Raw genomic sequence first — 24,216 nt, forward strand, 5'->3', positions numbered from 1 at the left:
CACCAGATCATCACTCCTATCCTAACCTCTAGAGTGTTTCGATTATGTTCTCTTAACTTTCGGGCTACTTAATCTGTAACTATAGAATTATGTCATAGCGAGTAAGTACAATCATGATTTGAAGAATTATATATTGTCTAGATGTATATATATCAAGATGTAAGTTGAAAATGTACTTACTGATATAACTACTATTATCTGAATGAATTTAATTCTGTGAAAATTCTATGTTTTTCCATTTTTCAGTTTTATTATCCCTCGAATATTTTCGACAGTTTTATTTCTTTTCTATGAGAATTCATTGTAAATACCCTGACGATGTGAATTTGTGGAATTTTATTCTCTCTTGTTGTGTCCTAGAATTCAAGTTCAAAATAACTAAGTGGTTTTACTTTTTACTAGCTAAATAGTGATTTTTATTTCTTTTACAACAAGTTAAGAAGCTACTTAATTATCATAAAAATTTCCAAATAAAAACTCAATTAATAGTCATTTATTTGAATAAGTCGTTCAAATTTACAATGTGAAAAAATTGCTTGTCAGTTCATGATGTAGTGTCGTAAACTTCGGTGACATGTACTACACTATGATCTTAGTTGAAATCCATCTAGTACACTATTTCAGTAGAACTTCAAGAATGCTTATGAAATTTTCCCATTTATTATGTCGCAGATGTCGTAAATTGATTCATGTCGATAATGTCGACTTGACGATTTTCAAGTTATGTTCTTATTGTGTAATTTCAACATCGCTGAATTGAACCTTGACGAGGTACTGGATCTCTAATGATGATGAGTCTGAAGACATAATAAACCAGTTGATTAATATTTCATTGTTTTTGCTGGTTTGCTCACTTAGTCATTTTGAGAGAAAAACTATATTAGAATTCAAGTGATCTATGCCATGAATAAAATAAGACACCAAAATAGGTGATAAAAGTTCGCAACTGAAGTGTTCCTAACTTATGATTTTTTTTAGATTTGTAGTGAAAAATATTTTCGTATTAATATTTATGCAACATTTTATTTTCATCTTGTTGATTATAGAAATATGGTACAGTTCTCTTTCTTCAAGATGGTTTCCGTCAGAATTTAATTCTAGAATCAATTGATGGTAGACTACAATTGATACACATGAATAAAGATCAAGCTGAGAAATATTCCATTGGTGAAAATCAGAGAGTGGTTGTAAGAGAATGGTATCACATCGAAGTAGGTAACGCAATAAGAATAAATAAAATTCTCGGATAGATTTTTAATCTTACTGTGATTGAGGCAAATGGATTCCTTATCTAATAATACACATATTTTTATGTCACAATGAGTAGAAATTTTTTTTAAACTATCAAGTCCAGTCTTGGCATCGATACTTACAGATTCCTTTTCTGTTATTGAGCAGTTAAAAAAATCAATTTTTAGTCATTAGTTAGCAATCCATAAACTTAAGTTTGAGAAAATCGTTAGAGTTCACGAAACACGCGCTGTTCACAGTCAAAGGAATGAACTGGTGGTGGATTTCATTAGGTCAAACTATTTTATTATCTCACCAAGTTAGACAAACGTATTTCACATTAAAGTGTTACAGATACTTCACACATTGCAACTAAATTTAAAATCATTCAATAGACTGTTGTTTCACTGATTGAAGGTAAAAATTGATTAAGGAATAAATTAAATCACCGTATATCACAAGACTTTGATTATTAAAACTTTACAATTAGCGGAGTCGATATAATGGAAATAGATAACAAGTGATCAAGATAGGCTGAAATATCAGGAGTAAATCAAAACTTTTGTTTTTTTAGTAATAATAGGCTAAACGTGTCCCCAAAATAGTGGATAAAAACTGAAAATCTATAGTTTCTTACTAAAGTCACGTCGCTCCTGCAATCACCTACTCATTTTCAACAAAACGACTGTGCATGATGACTACGTAAATGGGGTGACATAACAATAACGATGTATGTTTTAACGGAATTATTTTTCCATCCGTAAATGTACTTCTGAAACAATTTAGTCTCAATTGTTCACTATATAGAAGATATTTCACCATAATACAACTAGCAGTCTCTTTTGAAATTTGTCCAATTTGAGGATGTTTTACGTAGCAAAGTTACAGGATTAAATTAGTATCGAAATAAAGAAAAATTGTATAACCTTTTAATTCTAGTTCACTGGTCATTGGTAGTACTAATAAATAGGTCTGGAGAAAAGAGAATCTCATACTTTAATCTCAAGTAGCAATCCTGACAATTTTTATCATTGGGTCAGAGTTTGGTTATCTCTATTTCAAATCTTGTCTATGGATTAAGTACAGTATCACCTTAGACAAGTTTATCGGATTATTACTCACTGAAAATTGTCTCTAGGGCTATCGTTCTTGAAAATCACATGTGAAATAACAGTTCATTCTTCAAGTTCACCGTAATGTCACAAACTTCTTTGATTATCTAAGAAGTATTCATAATATTTCACAAATCGAAAGCATTTATTATACACTTATTTATAAGAAATAATATATATATATATTTTTAATTTGTCTTTAAACTTAAATCTAAAGATTAACTAATATGGTTGTTTAACTCGTAAATTCAGGTCATCAAACAAGAATCAACTAAATTAATACATATTCGGGTCAATAATCAATCGACAATTGTCAAAATGAATATTTCAAATTATTTTGCTTTGAAAACAATAAATATTGGAAGTTTATCTACAAGGTATGAATGAAATGTGGATTATGGTGAATAATACTTATTGTTCTTATATCAATATTTAAAAAAATACTTCTTACAATTGGATATCTTATCAGTATGGGGTTGTGAAGATTGTTACGTTTTTGATTGAGATCATGAATCATCATTGAAAACCTGGAAGCACTGAATAGCTCTTTCGTCGTGCTTATCCACGATCCCGTATATGAGACTCGAACCCAGGACCTCACACAGAGACAGTTACTCACTAAAGACACTGGTGGACGGTCGCACGATATCATGGATTGATTGAAGTTAGACATTAACACCGTTGAATGCTGGCCGGCTCGATGGTCTATAGGTTAAGCATTCGCGCACAAGACCGAAGGTCCTGGTTTCAAATCACGTTGAGGAGTCCCATACTGAGAGAAAACAGCCTTCCAGTGCTTCCACGTTTTCAATGGTCATCTAACATCAATCGATTCATGATCTCAATCAAATATTAGATACTTAATTTACAACCAACTTCGTTTCAATATTTTAAAATTTAGTAACAATAAAATGTAAAGAAGCTTTTGTTTAAATAGAAATATGCAAATTTTAGAAAGCATTTTAAAGAAATAGTAAACTTGGTCAAAATTTCTTTCTCATGGATGCGTAAAACAGCTACAAAATTCAAGACAACCATCTAGAAAATATGAGATTTCTTTTCTCAAAGAAAGAGATGTTAAAAACTGAATAGTTAAAGTTAAGAAAATTAATTAATGATTGATATGCATATAAAAGTTTTCTAAAGTTACATTTGTGTATAGTTTTCGTTATAGCTAGATATTTCTTTAAAAAGTGATTGGAGAACGTAGGGTATTTCTAATTTCCCATTGCCCATCAATATAGGTAAAGTGAATTTAAGTTTTCATGATTACTCGTTATTTGGAGTGTCAGTTGTACGTTCACTAAAAGCTTACTGTTAAAATAATGTTTGAATATATTAATCTATGAGAATACATAAATTCATTCAATGAAATGAATAAGGAACATTATATTTTGTTTTTCATTACTACTTGTAATTCGAGGTAAATTTTCATTATCTGCTTATACAAACGCCATTTGAGTTAAGGTGACTAAAATATCTAAGCAGAATCAAGCCTAAAATGTACAGTTCGGGCACAAAATCAATATGGTAAAATAAATACTAACGTACAACATAAGATAACATTGTATAACGTACTGTTAAAGCGATAAGTAGTAGAAAATAAACATATATGGTATTTTCACTGATTTTATTAAATTTCTTTAGAAATTCAAACTACGATACATATAGTAACTACATGCAAAGAACAACAGGATTTCAAGGTTGTGTAGCATCTTTTTCATTCAATTATTCCACTGATTATGATCAGTCATCATTAAATATTAAATTAAATAACACAACACCATCAAGGTACCATGTGAACTATTTATATTCGAATGATACGCAAAAAGTTAGTTTGCACAATATACAAATGGGATGCCACTTTTCAGACAGTAAACATCTAGATCTGAATCAGTGTTCAGAGAATCCATGTCGCTTCAATGGAATTTGCATGCAACAGTGGAATTCTATAACATGTGATTGTAGTTTGACTGGTTTTACTGGAAAGTTCTGTGATAAAGGTAAGTGGTACTCAATGTTACTGATTATAAGAATTGCAATAACATCCAATTTTTTAGTAAACTAGTTTAAATAACAATATTAAGCCTATTTAAATCAATCTCTGTATACCATCACGTTTAGTAAGAAGACTGACATAATAAACAATGATAGATTCTGCAAAATTCTCTTTAAAATTGTTTTGATAAAGTAGTGTCAGAAGGTTTCAGTAATACAATAACAAAACGAGAGCATCGTTACAAAGCCATCTAAGATCAGGGAGCAGGAGGATATCCTATTTTTCTTAAATTTTTAATGGCTATATAATTAATGAACTGTTAACGGCTGAACTACGTAAAACTTTAAACACAAACTACATGCATATACACTGAAAATCATATTCAGAACGCTCTGTGCACGGCTGATACATTCATCGTATAGACCTCCAAGTCAGGCCACATCCATCCGTGTTTATGTATGTTTGTGCTTCTGTGGGAGTAACTGCATAGTCAGAACGATCTGATAAATAAACAGCGGATTTGTCTAACATTATCTATTGTGGCTAGACAAACATCTAAATAAACCCGTTAGAAGTTTGATATTTTTTCCACCTATTGAGCACAAGATAAAATCGACGTAAATTCAGAATCCCCCACCATATGCATATCGCAACAAAGCTTAGTCTAGCTCGTCTTCGTTTACTAACTTTAACGGAACCAATGACCATTAGGCTTTCCAGATCAAATTTATCTAGGCTAAAACCATGTATTCTTTCACCGACCAATGGATCGCTACAATAATCACTTTGCTCGGTTACTTTGGTCAATGGTAAATATTATAATCATATGTACCCCTATTATTTCATGATAATAATTATTATTACTCGCCTCATTTTACAAAATATTCACATAGTGTAACGTTAATTCATTGATTTTGTTATTCCACTACTCCAAATATAAATTTCTAACAAACTATATAAATGGTTGCAAATATTTGTTAAAACAGTTACCATCAATTTCATTCTTTAATTCATATATGTGTATGATAATTCTATTGAAAGTTCTGAACAAAAATTTCTATTTATAATTCTAAAGACTGGTAAGAAATAACCGAAAATATGCTTTTGCTTAAATTGTTTCAGTAATTTATTATAATGGTAGCATTCTAGTTGCATAAACAATGGCGAAGTGACCATAATAGCGGCGAGAGGAAACATATTAATAAAAGTGCAAATGATAATAGTTCAAGGTCATATGAGATCCACAGCTTTGATGACTGGGCGGTTAAGGGGCTAAGTGTTTCATGAAGTAATGATAAAATAAAATGGGCAAACAAGAACAACATTATGATAGATACAGAAATGCGAGTAATTGGAACAATGAAAGTGATTGACGGTGTTGAAAATATATTAAGGAGTAGGTGTGCTAAAAGGATGGTATAATTCTAAATAAACGTGGTGATATATGTAGTGAAATTTGATTGCTAAGGAAAAGTTAGATACATCATATACTTTGGAGGCTTTTGTTGATGTAATTTATGGTATATCAGACTAGTAAATTGGCATCTGGATGTGTTTGTCTGTTACTGTTAAGTAAATGACTATCATTTTCGTAAAACAAGTCATCTAGTTTAAATGACACTTTCTACTTATTGTTGTCACATTTCTAGACTGAATAAAATTTTTAATGAGAGTTGAAAACAATTGGACATTTTAGTCTGTTCTGCTTGATTGTTGCACAATCCGACTGCATATTGCTGTAAGTCCAAAAATGACTCTTTCAGTTTGTTATGTGGTAGACAAAGCAAGGACGGTATTCCGACAACTGAATTTCTAATACGAACATCAAAACAGTTCTGTTTCACAGAGCTGAAATTTGAACAACTACCACAACCATCATGGAAAATATCCGAATATTTATAAACAGTTGTCTACAAAAGATACTCAACATCCTTTGGATGGATACCATCAGCAACAGCCTACCGTGACAGAACAAACCAGCTCACAGGCGAAGATGACATTAGGAAAAATCACTAGAGGTGGATAGGATATACAATAAGTTAATCATCAAACTGCATCACGAGCCGAACTATGGTTTGAAATCGCGGAAAGTGGCAGACAAAAGAACCCATCACGTCGGGAATTGGGGGCAGACGTCAAAGGAATAAATAGCGATTAGAAACAACTGGAAAGGGGAACCGAGAACATAGTTGGTTGAAGAATACTAGTCGGTGGCCTATGTTTGCACGAGGGGTAGCAGTTGGAAGTTAGTAGTGTGAAAATGAAATTCAAAACACAATGAAGATTGATAACTAAAAAGTGCGATGGTTCGGCTTCGCCTTCCATCTACTATTCGATATTGACATTTGAATAGTAACTATCCAATCCCGTATGAGAGTGTAATTTCAAAATTTGTTTTTGAGGATTGACTAGTATCTATCACGGTTTAGAGCTTTCAGGAAATTGAATTATGATTGTTTACTTCGGATGTTTTTTATTTAATATTTTCGTTAACAGCCGGAACATCAGTTCGCCTATCAGAATTCCCTAGAAGATATGCTGTTTTTGAACTGAATTCACCTCAGAATACTACATTAGATAAACTGGCGTTCGGGATACAAATAATTAATCCTGGTACAATGTCATTAATACACATCCAAGGTCAGTCCCCAGACTTCATACACTTATCTGTATTACACAATAAGGTAAGATGAATATTCATGTCGCTTGTAAAAATAAATATATTCGGTTAAATCGACTTAAAATACTCCTTCTCCCTAACATATTAGATGTGCAACATTAGTTCATTGTAGGAAACAATAAAATAATAAGTAATTTTGTTTAATAAGACGAATTTAGTCAAATGGTAATGATATACATCTTGATGATAATACAAAAAGTATCTAAATCGAAAAATGTTGGAACTTACGCCTGTTACTCCTAATGGAGCATAGGCCGCCGACCAGCATTCTCCAACCCACTCTGTCCTGGGAAAAATGTTAGAAACATCCATTTAAAAGTAATCCGATATGTATTTCTAGTATTTTTAATGACCATTTAGCTATAATATAGTAAACGTACTCTCTTCTTAACTCAATAACTGAGTTACCTTATTTATGAACTAAAATAATTATGACAAACTGAATATTAGAATCTCTTCTAGTTGGTAGACATAAAATTTTCAGACTATAGTGTAATGTGATTTCTGAATTTTAATAAAATAATTAATCGATAATGAGTTGTGATTTACTTACAATGTAATAAGAAGTTTCAAGTGTTTTCAAGTGAAAATATGCTTTTGTATATGATGTTAGAGAGTATTAACATGGAACCCTGTATTAATCAAAGATGATCTACTTGTCGATGAGTAATTTCTTACAAAGAGATTTCATTATATTTTTTTTAGTATAAAGTAAATCTATAAGTATTTCCATTCTGAAATAGTTGCTAATCCGTAACTGAAAAATATATTTCCGTAAGGAAAAAATTTGCAACATAGACTACTTATCTTCCAACCCATTAGATAATATTACACTTTTTCGTATATTTGATTTTTATTAAACAACTGGTATTGTTTAATAACCATACTGGTTAAGGAAAAACATTTTTAGCTAATACACCCTATCCTCTCTAAACTTTGACAAGGCAATAACCACGTATATTAATATTTGAGCACATGAGATGAAACATCTAAAACTCTAAATACTTTATCTAACATGTTTATTATTTACTGTAAAGAATACAAAGATAAAACTGACCTATAACTTTGCCATCAGGTGATAAGAAACCAATTATCATTATAACATTGGTATCTTCTAAACAATTCTTTTGTTGAATCCCTCCAATCTTTACGTAGACCGAACATCATTTCTAACGACTTATATTCTGAATTAGAATATTAAATGAAACCATTGTTGTTATTGAAATATAAAAGAAAAAAATGTCTATAATCTAGTACATTTTATTAATAAACAATAAATTTCATTTCAAACTTCAATCACAATGACTCTGTGTATAATAATAACCAAAAAACACAACTACAATACAAATACTTAACTACCTATGGATGGATAATTTCCATTGTATCATTGTCTTTCTGTGCATATTTCATTATTCTATTCCATCTTATTTCAAATATGAGAAAAGGAATATAAATGATGAGAAACTTTCCTTTATATCCATAATTATTACGTCATTATTTTTACAAAGAGATCGAAAAGAAGAAAAGTAAGAAGAAGAAGTGTAATTGAACACAGCTGGATGTAACTTGATGGAAACATCTTAATGTCATCCTCTCTGAAATATTTACATTAATAGTATTGTGTTTATTCTGTGTTATATTATTTTGTAAAGAAAGAAAGAAAGAAAAGATATATATACATATAATTTTCAGACACAAAGAATGAATTAGATGACAATAACAAATGATTTTCTATGGTAGAAATATGTCTAAATATACGGAAGTATATAGTTATGTAATTATTCGATTACATTAGGCTTATAATTGATTTGAATAATTATTTAATCATAATTAAATTTTTTTGTTTTTTTTTTACAAAATTTTCTATATCACTATGCGTCTATCAAATATGTTTACTTAATTACTTTTGTTTTTTTTAATACTTTCTTTTTTTTCATTGTCTAAGGATCAACTTAATCTTCATGTACGATTTAATATGGGTGGTGGAACTCAAACACTATTTCAACCAAATGTAAATTTTAATGATGGACATTTTCATATAGTTCAATTTATACGACAAGAAGCTAAAAGTATATTGTTAGTTGATTTTCAACATGAAATCACAAAACTAACAGAAGGTAATATTCTAACCCATATGTACATTTTATTTAATAATGTAATTCAACTAAAAGACATTATTATTGTTATGTTTATTCAATATAATATTTTTTAACTGAGATCATGAACCGATTGATGTTAGACCACCTTTGGAAACCTGGAAGCACTGGACGGCCGTTTCGTCACTAGTGAACACACTAGTGACTAGCATTGTGAGGGAATTCTCGGAGTTCTAATGAGAAGCCGTGACCAGTGGAGCTAATCCATGTCGAGTAGAGACAGGTATCTACCTCAGTACAATGAAAGATGGTCGTGCAATTTCGTGCTTCCAGGTTTCCGACGGTGGTCTAACATCAATCTGTTCATGATCTCAATCAAAATCTTAATAATCTCCACAACCCCTATACTAGTAATACTCTTTAGTACAACATAAAATTTTTAGTGCAAAGTATTTTAACAAGTTCCGTTTTGTTATTTCTTGATCGATCGTGACGATAAATATTGAGTGATCACCAGTTAGAAGTTAGCATTCCAATCAATCGACATCTAAATAATATACATTCTTTTCGATGTATAATGCCAATAATCGCAATATCTCTGATTGGGCCGTTTGTAACCCGTACAACGAAAGTTTATACAAATTTTCACAAATGTACCTGTATAGGTTATACTATTAATAGCCATAATGATGTATTGAAACAGAAAAAAAATTAGATAATTTGTTGAAATATCTTGACAGCATGAACAGGTAGCTAAGATGTTTTTACTTATTATATTCTGTAGTCTGAAAATTAAATATTTAATACTTTGTAATAAAACACAATTAACAATGACTAAGAAAGTATAGGTTTAATTGAACCTTGTGTTCTTCAATTTTATTATTTATACACATCAACAGAGATAAGACTTGTGATTTTCTATTGGCTTTATTGAGAAAAATGATATAGCAGAAAGTAAATTGATCTATACTTATAAATATTATTCGGAAGTTGAAATCCTTATTTTATTGTATGACACTTAAGACTTATTGATTAAAATGATCGTTTAATTCACATCTTCTCTTAGCATTTTTTATGTACTAATCATTACGATCATGAATTCAACAGCCAATGTGGAAACTTACGAAATGATTTGTATAAAGATTACAAATTTCTTGTAAAGTACTAACGTACTATTGTTTATGTAAAGCGTGTTTACATTAAACAAGTGTTTGGATTGTTTTTAATGTATGCTAAGTGTAGATTATATAAGCCATAGCAATGAAACTCAAATACATTTATAAGTATATCAAATTGGAATGTAATATAAGTAACAGTATAATAATAAAAACTTCTGTAGTATTACCATAATAATAAATGTATAACAATTCACGTGCAATTGAGTTTGTTCTCATTTAATTCGGTTAAGCCCTTTTGTTAACTTATTTAGCAGACAAAGTCATCCGTACTATAACAACTTAATGTACCTTTATTATTCTTGTGCTTGTATGAAATATGTATGCTTGGACATTGCTTACCGCCTATGCATATATTCATTGTGCTAGTTTTATTATTAACTGCTTAATTGATTCGATGATCCATTCATTTCTCTATATATATACATATACATTTAACACTCTACACTCTCGGTTCGCTGACTCACTTAATTGCCTCACTGCTTTGTGGTCTGAGTTATCTGCTAATAAAACTGTAGTCGCTGCTTCTCTTTGCCTTCTGGTTTCAAACACCGTTGAGGATTATATGGTAACGGTTACGAGGACGATACGTCGACGAATCACAGCCACTACAAATACATGAAAAACACAATTTACAACTCGCACATTCTCATAAGATATTTAATCTAGGTGTCTTCATACACCGATGTATAATTGGTTGTCTAATTCACTCTATATTGGCAACATATTTTATAATATTAGGCTCATGTTTTAACTTATGTCTATACGGACGGGTGTCTTTGGAAGATAGTTTAATGAATGTCAATAGACGTATGTGTGTTTTTTTTTTAGATCAAAACAATAAACATTTCAATTTGTTAAAACGAATATATTTTGGTGAAGCATCAAAAATGAAAGAAAAGCTGTCAGTAAATAACAATAGTGAATTCACATCGAGAAAAGGATTTGAAGGATTTATTACCGGTTAGTTTGGATGAAAGGATGCATGAAAATGTTAAGTACTTTTTGATAAATTAATCTAGTGTAAAATCACAAACCGGGATTACAAACATATAAGGAGGAATAAATTTATTGAGACAATACTATCTATTAGTCGTTAGTATTTGGTTAATGATATGTACGTAGAAATTTGTTTACAGAAGCGAAACTGCAGATATATATCTAAGTCGATAAATCTATATCTATGTAAGATCACAGCGACATAGTGTTTCAGTATAAACACAACTCATAGTTTAATAGTTCATATTTTCTTCTGTCATTTAATGATACAATACGATCTTCATCTGATATATGTTCCTCCAAACGTTACAAGTACCAGCTCGAATATGCGAGACATGTTTCAGATCAAGTACATTGTGAACATGTAATTTGAGTTTTAATCGCTGAAAAAATTCCTAATTTTTCGTAAATACTTCTTTTGACTAATAAGCGAATTTAATTCAAAACTAGCATCAGCTGAATATCTTAGATCCAAAACTGTATAGTCATATACATACATGATTGATGCGTTATTAACTACTTTTTCCTTGTTTCTAATATTCTTGACTTAGTAATGAGAAATATTTCCTAATTACTTAACTATATTTCATCTTATTGCTTAGTACAAATATGTACTTCATTAACTAGGGAACTCACTTTCATAACATAATACATTTTTGACATAACACAAACATTCTCCACCATCTCACAAACATTCTCATCATTTAAAATATCTATAATCTATGTTCGCACTATAGTGACTTTCATTTATTTATCGATATCATACAAACATGTTAAATATGCTAAACAAAATTCCAAAAAGTTTCTTTTGATTAACTTGACTTTATGAATTCACATAGAAATTAACAATTTTTGACATGATTATGTATCTACCCAAACATTTCATTAATTACTTTAGTTAACTATTAATGTTATCTGTAACTGTCTGTAAATAAATATGTTTATTTATCTTCACATTTTCTATGTGATATAAAACAGTTTTCATCCATATTACATAATGTGTAAGTATGAAATCCTTGTTTAAACAAATCCAAGTTGAATTATTGTTATATCAATGTATAAATATAAGTTATGTAAGTGTGCAACAATAGTATTTGACTGTCACACAAAAATCAATATGATATTTCATTATATTAACTATTCTTTTCAATGAACTAAAAATAAATTGAAGGGGGAAATACAATTTCCCAGTCAATTTTTCATCAAAACTTTTACATTAGGATTAGGATAAATGATGGTTGGTTAATTTAACAATCCCAAAACAGAGTGTCGAGCAATAGTGAAGTATCAATTATAGAGAAAAATTTCTTTATCCTACCTGTATCTTTGATATGTTCTATGTATAATTTGTATGGAAATTCATATTTATGAATTTCAGATGTTCAAGTCAAATGAGCATGAATCTTAATATGATGCCAGTGAATCCTTTGATTTTTTAAATGCTTTCTGAATTTAAATTAGTTTTTCATGCTTATCCATTTGAATCTGTAACTATTTTTATGCACATCAGAAATATATGAGACATTAAAGACATTAAATGTCATCTCAGAGTTATAGAGGCTAAGCGTTTACCCCTTATTTTTGCTTTGATTTTTAAGTTCTGATTAGTCAATATGCACAATTGAGGAGTGATATACTAGGATGAAAACGTCGTCCAGAAATAACATAAATAATTTCAGTTCGTGATATAAAACTTATGAATATTCGATAATTTCCACTGAATCTTATTCTGAGAAAAATATTAACTTGTAATAACAAAAGATTTCTATCTGAACACTTCAACTGAAGAATATGCTATAGGAATGTATATTCTTTACAAAACCACTAACCGTAATTTTATCGTTTGTATGCAAATGTCTTATATATAAAGTCAGTCTTACTATATAATCATTTTGGTGAAACTGGGACGAGACTAATTCAAGAATGTTCAAAAAAATTATTTAAAATAAATTTTCTGGTACCTTTAAACAATAAAAATATTGTAACAAGAAATGAAAAAAAATTTCTTTTGCGGTCTTTTGAATATTTCAGGTTTGAATTTAAACAATATCAACTTGATAGACCTTTTATATGGAAATATGGTTCCTGGAATATATTTAAAAACTCGAGAGAATATTGAACTTAATCCAAATTTTAAACCGAATATGAAGAAATTACATGCTCATAGTAAAAGGTAAGTTCACTTGAATATCTTGATCTCTTTAGTTAATTGATAAAAGGTGACCTGATTCGCCTCATAATATATACGTATACATAGTAACTGTCACTTGTTTTAAACGACGTTAAAATTTGGTTTGGTTTGATTTCTCGTTTATTTTTATAGATTAGGACACCATCAGAATGATAGCGTTTTTAAACTATTAAGACATATGTTTTAAGCAGTTATTAAATAAATAAATTAAACTTGAAGCTTTATTTGTAAAACTGAAATATTGAGTGTAAATGAACTTAAGACTTAATCATCCGATATAAAGCTTTTCTCAAACTATGATTTATTAGTTCATTAATAATTACAAAACTGTATATTTAGAATTGTTTATCAAAATGACGATTTAAACTCGTAATTTAAATTATTATCAACTGACGTCTATTGACTATTAGTTGTCAAGCAAATGAAAAAATGAACAGGAATCGTTAACAGACAAATATCTTTATTTGAAAACTAATTGATTATTCATTTATGACAAATTATACTTGATTGGATTTAAATACAAACACAATTTGATAACGTTTTTCTTACTCATTTCAAGTTTGTAAAGGGAACCCACTGGATGAAATATAAACTGCACTTTACATGTCAACGCAGTTTTTGGTTGAATATAAAACAGTGGCGTATTTAGATTTTTTGTACATTATAGAACGTGAGGCATGACTAAAGTAGTGTACCTATTTTTGAATACATTTCAAATATCGCTCCAGGAATTCGAGGTACAGAATGTTAACTGAAATAATCTCAAAGTCGAACAGAGATAAGACACGCTATGAAGTTTTGTGTAGTGCTAAACATGAGTAAATCCTCTTGGACTATTTTTATTATTTCTTTATTCAATAAAAACTCATGTATTTTCAAATCCAGTAATCTGTATGTCATTTCATTAAAAAAATATGAAAGAGTCCATAATGTCTCCATTAAACCAACTATTACCTTCAACAAATTAATAAAGAGTTTTGTAAATTTATTTTCTGTATGCTAGAATACAGACATGATGTTCAGTTTGTTTCTCATTAGTTAGAGTTTAAAATATGCAAAGCAAATAAACAGTCAATTAACCTTCCGTCAACTTAAACAAAATTTTTGGTTGAGATCATGAACTGATTAATGTTAAACCAGCATTTAAATCCTGAAAGCCCGCAATTTCGTGGATTGGTTGAGGTTAGACAATAATACCAACTCAGTGGTCTAGAGGTTAAGCATTCGCGCGCGACACTGAAGGCCCTGGGTCTGATTCCCACAGGCGGGATCGTGGATGTGCACAGCTGATGAGTCCTGCAATAGGACAAAACGGCTGTCCAATGCTTCCAGGTTTTCAGTGCTGATCTAGTATCATTCAGTTCATGATCTCATTCAAAAATCTAATAATATCCACAACCCTATACTGCTATACGAAATTATTGAATACAAGTGACTTTCGTGGAGATAGGCATTTTACTGGCCACACCACTATGGTGGATATATGTAAGTTAATTAGTACTTTACGAATTTTGATTAATCCACCTAAAGTTCAAACTAAATCAATTATGTTTCTGCTGAACTATAAAAAGATAATCAAGATCTTGTTCTTCGAGTTGATTGATGATAATATTACAACTGAATTTACTAACATACTCCTTACAAATTAAATTAAAAGTAAAACTACTTTGCTTGAAGGATGATTTCTGATTGATACATGAGGTTGACAGGATTATTATTATTATTACTTTAACACATAGATATTGGTACAAGGAGGCACCAAATACATATGCGCCACACAAATCTCATTCGATGTGTGTGAGGGCTGTGATACTGCCCGGGTGCCCAGACCGAAGCAGGTGGTTTTCTTAGGGGGCCACACCCCGAGCCTTCGACCTAAAGGTCTGATCCACGAGGCAGTGGAGCATCGTAAGGAGATGCAGTCCCATGGAAGCCGGTGACCAACAACTGGTTCAAATGCCATTCGTTCCTGTAGGATACTGGAGCCCATGTGCACCTTTGGTTTGGAATCCGGTTAAAGGGCCGAACATTCGCTTTTCGTTCTCTCAATCTCGTAAACAACACCCCCACCACGAGAAGGCAGTGAGTAGGACTTCCCTGGCAGAGGCTGTATACGCGTGGCCGTGTGAGAGCATTTCGAGAGGGAGAGCGGACTCTCCCCACTCTCGGCCGTACCAGGGCATTTGGGGGAAGGTTGACAGGATGTACTAAACGAAAGATTTTGACCAGCTGAATTACATCATGTAAATCATAGTTTTGCTTATTGTATAGCACATATTAAATTAGTATATTTCCTATTTACTTAATCTAAGTTATTGAAGACAAATGGTAATATCCATTAAAATCTTTCAACATAACATCCACGAACTTTCATAAAAACGGACTTATTTGAAGCTATTAATAATAACTTGAATATCACTACATTCATACTGCTTTATTATTCATAAAATTATGATTTATTGTCTAATAATACATGTAACACCTTTTTATCATTAATCTGAATCCTCCGAGCAGAACTGAACCAGAAACTAGAAGTCAAAATGAAGCAAACGATATGCAGCTTACAGCGGTATGTTGATCAAAATAACTCTTATAATCTATATTAATTACCTTTTTTCTAATACTTATTCTGTAAACAGAGTTACAAATTACTAATAATGATGGAAAAAATATATTTAAATTTCAATTACATATCAATTTCACCGCTGTTTGTTCCAAAAAAAAACATTCAACTTTGTATTGATTCTAAGTCGTTTTTCTTTTAAAATAACTAAACTAGTTATTCTATTTGCTAAGTCCTCAGGGGTTAAATAAGTAAAAGAAAGTGGCATCAAAGAAAATGAGTCCATCTTTTTATTATCACAATGCATTGGGTATGATTTACTGATATAATTCAAAAAATAACCCCAGATAAAAGAAACAAAACTCATACTATTACAAGCGAAAGATGAAAAACTGGTCATGAGTTTTCTGATTTGTTTCAAGTTAATCAATAAGATATCATTGAGAAAGATATTCATACATATAAATATGTTTTATTGAAGTGAGCATAGCTGAATCAATGAAGACATCAGAGATTCAGATATTTAACAAAGAACAAATAGAATGAGACTAGGAGTGAAATCTAAGACGTACATTTCGTCCTGTTTGAAAATTGTCAGTTAGATGTGCTTCCATCACAGAGCTGATGTTCACTTTTGAAATCGAACTTATAATTGTTTGCTTTAAGTGCTATCATGTTATCTATCTAGGTACTTTCTTCTGAAAGACAGTCAAAATATCAACAACTGGATAATTCAAACCAGTTAGATTTAATTCATTTTTGTATTAGTAGTTTTTATTTTCTCGTTAACGTTTAGGACTGCAACTGATCAGTTTTGGAGTCCTGGAGTAAACAGAAACTATGAGGTCCAGATACACCCATCCAAAACATTACAAACACACCCGTCTTGAATTTCACTGCTAGCTACCATCTATCTCCACTAAGAATTTAATTTAGAGATTTGGCCAAATGTTTTGTAGAAATAATTTATTGCTATCCATCATATGCATGAATGAAATATTTTACGTAATATCTATCAAACTGATTTCATTATCATAGTTAAAAAATACTAGTTATTTGTTTGACGATATTTCACTGATACAGCCTCAAGGATTATAATGACTATCCATCCATTAGTCGTTTTCGATTTCTTTTAACTAATGATAACTCAATTAACCTAATGGATTAGTTTAACGTCGAAGTGATATTTGTCTTAGGAATGTCAATATTCAGGGTATAAATTTGTATTAACGAGATAGAAAATTCGAAGTTCATAGTCAGAAAGAAATGCTATTGTTATAAAGTTATTAGTCTAGTTCTTGCCACAGACGTAGATGGATTCAATAGATGGATCCATTTATATCTGATTTTTGTGATACTGCGACTAATGTCTATGTACAGCCGAAATCACTCACAATTTTAATAAATTGTTCGACATAGTAAGACAAGAACTACAAATAACAATTTATCTAGCATTTTTAAAATTTATTTCGTTTATTTGTTGTATGAGAACGTTAACAATGTCCCATAAATATTGCCATCATCAGCTGGTAAGATAGTATGGTATAAATAATATAATAAAATCGTTTGTCTACATTTTTGCAAGGTTTCAGTTATTAGTCTAATCAGGCCAATGTCATTTGTATTTATTAAACTAGGTCTTAACTGTTAATATTAAACTTTTGATCTGTATACTTCATCTGCATTTTCGCCTATTTAAAATCCGAAACGTATCGATTTTCTAAACATTTCAGACAGATTTTCATGACAGAATTAACGACTATAAAACCCAACCAATTGTTGTGCCGAAAACAGAATGCTTAAAATATGACAGTAGTTATAACTATAAAGAATGCCAACCAGCTGATTTAGATGGTATAATCCAACCATTAATTACATTCAGTGATAATCCTTTAACTATGCGAGCTGTGTAAGTCATTTATTTAAAGTTGAATTTTGATTTTCATAAATATAAATTACGAAAAAATGCAAACTTATTTTCCAAAACAGTACTAGTAATGCAAATTTATTCGAAAACAAAAATAAAATACATGGTATTGCCAGGTACTTTGTAGATTTCAAATTATTTGTGTAATAAAGATCAGAGTAGATCTGAGGGATCAAATACTGATTATCTCTGTTAAACTTGTATGTTTTTATCAGCAAGATTAATAAATCAATGTATACAAAACTTTTAGGCCGAATCGATCATAAGTAGGGTTGATAGCATAGCGCGGTCAATCAAATCAAAGTAGATGGAATAAAATTCAAACGCAAAAACTAAATCTTTCAAGTGCCAAAATACTGCATTAGCAAAAAACATGATTTTTCGGATCTATGTTGGACTAAAAATATTTTAACTTGGTAGAAAATAGAATACAAACGCTATTTGTTAGTTCTCCCTGTTCCATGAAAAATCTGATTTTTTGTTAATCACGTTCAAAAATAAAAACCATAAAAATAGGAAACAATCATGTAATCACGTTTTTTTCAGTAGTATAGAGTTTGTGATAATCATAAGGTATCCAGTGTGAGGTAGACAATTTTACCATAGGATAGCCATCAAGCCTTCAACTTCAAAGTTCAATCTATGAAACAGTGGAATATGTGTGGAAAAATAGTTTTTAGAACCTCATACTTGATTGATCACTAGGTAGTGATCAATGTCATGTGTGTCAAGTCCTTCTTAGTGCAGACCGAATGCTATCGACCGAGTTGTAATGTGAGCACTAGTTTAGTTGACTCGACGCTGCGTGCAATATGTTGAGATAAGATGGTGGTTGGAGGTAGTCAAGGAGAAGGATTTGACACACATGACATTGATCACCACCCAGTGATCAATCAATTGTGATTACATCTCAGTCCTACAGGAGGTCAGTCGCGGCTCGGGTAGCTCAGTGGTAACGTCTCTGACTGTGAAGCTGGGTGACACGAGATCGGATCTGCCAGGGAGCACGAGTTCCCTCAAGATTACATGTACACCTTGCTGACGAGTGCCAAGTAGCACGAAACCTGCGTCCAGGGTTTCCTGTTGACTACCTCCAACCACCATCTTAGTTTTTAGAACCTCTTTGACATATACTATAAACTTGAAGCAGTATAAATGCGTCTCAGGATTGAGAATGAAATCTTTTTGAAGGTTACATGCAAACACTTAGCTGAGATTTGCGTATATCGATGATAATGTCATAGAAAGTGAACATTTTTCACATTTTATAGATAAAAATATGTATGCTACATTGAAACATAATCTTTCACAATGTTTGATGATTACTTTTCTTTAGGTTTATTATACTAGTAAATAAAGCTATATACAATATGTATATGCGTAGTATATTAAAAGAAGGTTTAGCCATTTTGTTTATTCATGATAAACAGGCAATCATTCGGTTAATAATTTATATACGCATTTATCAGTTACTAGGAATTCAGTAAAACTGTAACTAAATTTGACAGATGGGAAATATTCACTTTTTTGGTTCTGTCCAACTTTGTTGAGAGAATTTTACACTACTATTTTCCAGTAATCATATGTATGATACTTAATAATTATATATATATATATGTATTTGACTAAATCACATGAAAAAATTCTTGACATTTACCTCTCAGCTTGGTTTCGTTTATGTATGTCTCCTTGATTTTTAACTTTTAAGGTTAAATGAGAGAGAGAGAGATTGAAATTTATATATCTATATCTATGTAAAATGTTAGTTAAAAACATTTTTTTTCTTGCTTTATTGGGTAAGTGACATAATTCAATTAAATGAAGTTGATCTTTGAAAAATTTGTATCTGAATCCTATGACAATATTATATTTATCAACCAATAGTCACTGATCAATGTTGTTATATAAATTATAGTTCAGCTAAAATTATATTGATCTACATTATGATCTGGTTACAATTTTAAGTGTCCGAAAGTGTATCATAAATTAATTTGATATGGTTGAAGGAAATCAAGCTCTTTGTTGTTAAATACTATATATACGAACATTTGAATTGTAAATTCAAAAAAAATACATATTCTGTTAGATTTATATGACTTAACAAAATCACATTATTTTAGGCGTTTATTTAAATAATGCTATCAGTGATTGCCTATACATTTCATTTATTTTCTTAACAAATGGTAACTTTTTTAAAACTAGGTACTCAATAAAACGTTCTGTTTACAATTGATTGATCACTATGTGGTGATCGATGTCATGTATGTCAGGTCCTTCTTAGTGGAGATTGAATCTTATCGATGAAGTTGCAATGTGGTCACCAGTGTAGGTGACTCGATATCGCGGGCACTACGTTGAGATATGATGGTGATTGGAGGTAGTCAACCATCATCTTATCTTATTGATGATATTTAAATGATAATTGAGGCGGTTGATTACTATTTTAATCCAAATATAAATTCTTTATAAGAGACAGAAATCATGATAGAAGTCTTATAAATATTTAAAACTGGTTAAGAACTGTAATGATCTAGTTACTTAATAGATATAGCAAAACAGGACGATAGTTCGAGTTATACTAGCCAGTTATTAATTTGTCTTACATCTAGAGTTTAGTTTTTTTATTATATCACGCACAACTAGAGCACTCAAACGCTAGAACCCACCAAGTCGCAAATGAGAAGACAGAAGACAAGTGACAGGAATGCTATTCCAGGCAGCTTCATTTATGGTACAGAACTGTCATGTATTTATAGTTTTTGTTAAAAACGAAATCATTATATTCCTTCGATCCGCATACAGAGGATTAATAGCAATTGCCCAATAGGGAAGTTACACGTAGGGATTCTAGAATATTATTCCATAAGATGATTGAATGGAATATTTTCAGCTTTTTCTAAGCTTCTTAGAGCTTCCTCGAGTTCACCCGTGGATCGTCCTCACAATTTCTATAATACAATACAACAAAGCTTAAGTACAACTTCTATATGAGTTTTGTGCACAATATTACCTACATTCTTTTGAAGATGAGAATACAAAAACTATCTGGTGAATGAAATGAGTATTGTAAGTATTAATGGAGAGGATAATCCTTTTCTACATTTATGGAGTAAATTACTTTATTCTATGTTGTTTGTCTACTCGTTCATGTAAATTAATGTTTTCATTCATTTTTATATAAACATTTTAGCGATAAAAATGAATTTCAACAAGGTTGGAATGCTGATCAAAGTAATAATAATAATAATAATAGGCAGTCCTCTACAAGTGATAGCCATTTTCTTCAAGGTTATTCTAAACTAGATCAATCAACTGTACATCTAAATGAAATGGAACCACTTATAACCAACTGGTATAATTTCAGTAATAAAATATCACAAAAACATAAAGAAATAACACCAGCATTAGATAAAATATTATATGAGAAAAATAATCCTACATTTGATAATAGTTTGTATAAAAAATCAAAAAATCTTTTCGGTTCATTTGTTGAACGAAACAAAAAATTCTCATTTAACATTGTACTGATCATTGCTGTTTCTGTCAGTGGTATATGTGTATTAATTATTTTAACATGTATTATATATCGATGTATGCGACGTGATGAAGGCACATACAATGTTGAAGAGAGTACAGCATATACTGGTGAAACAGTACAAACTAACAGTATCATTGGTGGCAGAAAACATATTATAAGTGATTCATCTATACCACTGATAAGTTTACAACCGGAGTTAATTAAATCTATTACATTGTTTAAAACAAATTCTGAAACTACTGATGTAGACGACAGATCTCTAATCAAACTCAATTTGGATAATATTATAAACGAATCTAGTTTAACAAATGATAAAATCTCGGAAAATAATCCAGATGTCATTGTTATTGATAAAACTATCACTAACATGAACCCCATTATTACCAATGATGACTGTAACAATATTCAAAACACCTATTTCATTGAAGATAATAACGATAAACAGGTTAGAAAAACTTATTTGAAAGTCGATAAAAAAAAGTTGACGATAAATCCTAAAGAATGGTACGTTTGAAACTGTGATTTTTTTAAAAAACTTTAACTGCAATTGGGCTGTTATTTTTCATCCCATATGTCCTGTTTAACAATTCTAGCTAACCCTTTCAATCAATTCACTTCTTTCAAGCAGATTTGATAATGTATCAACATTGAACACCTTATCAATTCATCTCTTTTCCACTATTGTCTATTATGTATATTTTTTATTAAAACAAAAGTCCTACATTCTAACTGTTACTATTGTTAGGGTATTACTATTAGTGTAGATAGTTATGTAAATGAATAATTAGTTAAAGAAAACATATTTCATGACTTAAGTATAAAAGAAATATTATTTTTCACTACTGTTTTCCAATATTTCAATAGGACTTCAAGTTTGTTTGTTTTTTATATACCTAAATGTATAAGCAAAAGGCAAAAGTATGATTGCTACAGCTTTTCTGTATTGTTGTGCATTATAAAATTTACTTTCCTTTCTTGCAGATAAATATAAAAGAAATTAAACAATAGAAATATCATTCTACCATTTATTCTTCCATAGGATTTTTGCCTTTTATAAATAATTGTTAATTCTCAGTTATTTCATATATATATAGAAAAAGGAGAACAGAATGTCGTAGACTATTGAATATTTCAGTTGTTCTTTATTTAGATGATATTACTTACTTGAATGTTTTCTGGTTAGCGTTTTTTCAGCGAGTTAGTTTTCTACGGGATGGGGTCGCTAACCCCATGCCCAACCCTCCTTCTTTATCCGGGCTTGGGACCGGCAGAAGCCCTCAGAGGGACTCCAGGCGGAGTTACTTAAATAATATACATTCAATAATATAAGAATCCATTTTTTCTATTATACGTCATGTTGTTTTACAGACAAATTTATAAAGATCTTTATTATTTCAGATTTTATTTTCAACCCTTTATTGTCTTTATGTCAATCAAGAATTATTAAATCATTCTATAACTGTGTATGTGATGAATTATTCATTATTAAATTTGTAAATAAATATAAGATCTTATATGTAATTGATATTGATTGCTCTGATTATTAATTAAATATCAAGAGGATACAATAACATACTTTCTATTGTGTATAATAATATGATATTGTCAGTTTTGAGTTTGAACTCATCAATGATAACTTTGATTTGTTAATCGATCACCTTGATAATCGTTATAATATAAATCTCAACGGTTTTTAAAATCTGAAGGTAATGAAAAGCGGCAATTACAGTTTATTAGCCAATAGCGAAGATCCCAAAGTTATAAGCACATCCAGCGAATTTGAAGGAGAGAGGCGAATAGGTATATATGAGCAACTACATAAGTAAATGTATAGTCAAATTACATAAGGGCGCAGCAAAGCAAAGTAAAAGCTAATTATAGGATTTGAGTACATATATACACGGAGAGGAGGACAAATCATCGAGTGATATTTAAGCAATGAACATTTTAGCGAGAGTCTGCCATGCGATCTAATGATCATTACGGTACAAAGAAATATGCGACTTGCAACTGTTCAAATATCATTGTCTGTTAAGTAAGTTAATAAAAGGCCTTAACCAAAATTAACCATAATCGAAATTGGTCGAAATGGATAGTTGCTATAACTATTTTATTTAGTAGTTATAACTAAGGCTAGATATTGTATAATAAACCAATTATGATTAGTGTTGAAGGACCTGGATTATTTTACTGCTATATATGTTAGATACAGAAACTAGTGAATGAACGTTGACAAATTGTTTACCATGGAATACAATTAAATACCGGGAGGTTGTTTACATGTATATGTATATTTATCATTCACTTCCCTCATTTGTACGGGAATAGGTGACTAGATATTGCACCAGGTTATTGATTATCTGATGCATTTATTATAAGCAACATTGTAAATATAACTAAAATTAACCTTAAAAGTAAATGAAGTTTAATATTCTAGGATTTCAGATAGTATGTTTAGGATATTTTAGTGTTACAGGTTATATCAACTACTTTATAGTAAGTGTTTAACAATTTTTCATCGTCCTTAGTTGATTGATTGACTTAAATGTGTTATCACTATGTGTTTCGTCTGATTGACTAAAATCAACTATATTTCAGTTGTAGGAATTTGGAACTCTGAGATACATTCGTTTGTGCGTTCCAAAAACTATTTTGTAAATACTGAATACAAGAAATTTGAATGAATAATTACAATTGTGATTTGTG

The 24,216-nt window shown here is 30.4% G+C and overlaps 1 protein-coding gene across 2 annotated transcripts in view; it reads left to right on the top strand.

Annotated features, from left to right (window-relative positions):
- The window catches only part of MS3_00001700 (uncharacterized protein), a 122,595-nt gene extending 98,607 nt beyond the window's left edge, over positions 1-23,988 (top strand). For both annotated transcript variants that reach the window (XM_051209169.1, XM_051209170.1), the window contains exons 10-19: positions 1,047-1,211; positions 2,595-2,719; positions 3,990-4,345; positions 6,838-7,025; positions 8,967-9,138; positions 11,124-11,255; positions 13,323-13,464; positions 15,997-16,051; positions 17,779-17,954; positions 21,163-23,988. In XM_051209169.1, coding sequence (XP_051074600.1) covers positions 1,047-1,211; positions 2,595-2,719; positions 3,990-4,345; positions 6,838-7,025; positions 8,967-9,138; positions 11,124-11,255; positions 13,323-13,464; positions 15,997-16,051; positions 17,779-17,954; positions 21,163-22,024 — 2,373 coding nt within the window. In that variant the 3' untranslated portion in view covers positions 22,025-23,988. The remainder of the gene's footprint in view (positions 1-1,046; positions 1,212-2,594; positions 2,720-3,989; positions 4,346-6,837; positions 7,026-8,966; positions 9,139-11,123; positions 11,256-13,322; positions 13,465-15,996; positions 16,052-17,778; positions 17,955-21,162) is intronic.
- The last annotated feature ends 228 nt before the right edge of the window (positions 23,989-24,216 follow it).

This window comes from Schistosoma haematobium, chromosome 1 (assembly GCF_000699445.3).
Source record: "Schistosoma haematobium chromosome 1, whole genome shotgun sequence".
NCBI classification, from domain to species: domain Eukaryota; kingdom Metazoa; phylum Platyhelminthes; class Trematoda; order Strigeidida; family Schistosomatidae; genus Schistosoma; species Schistosoma haematobium.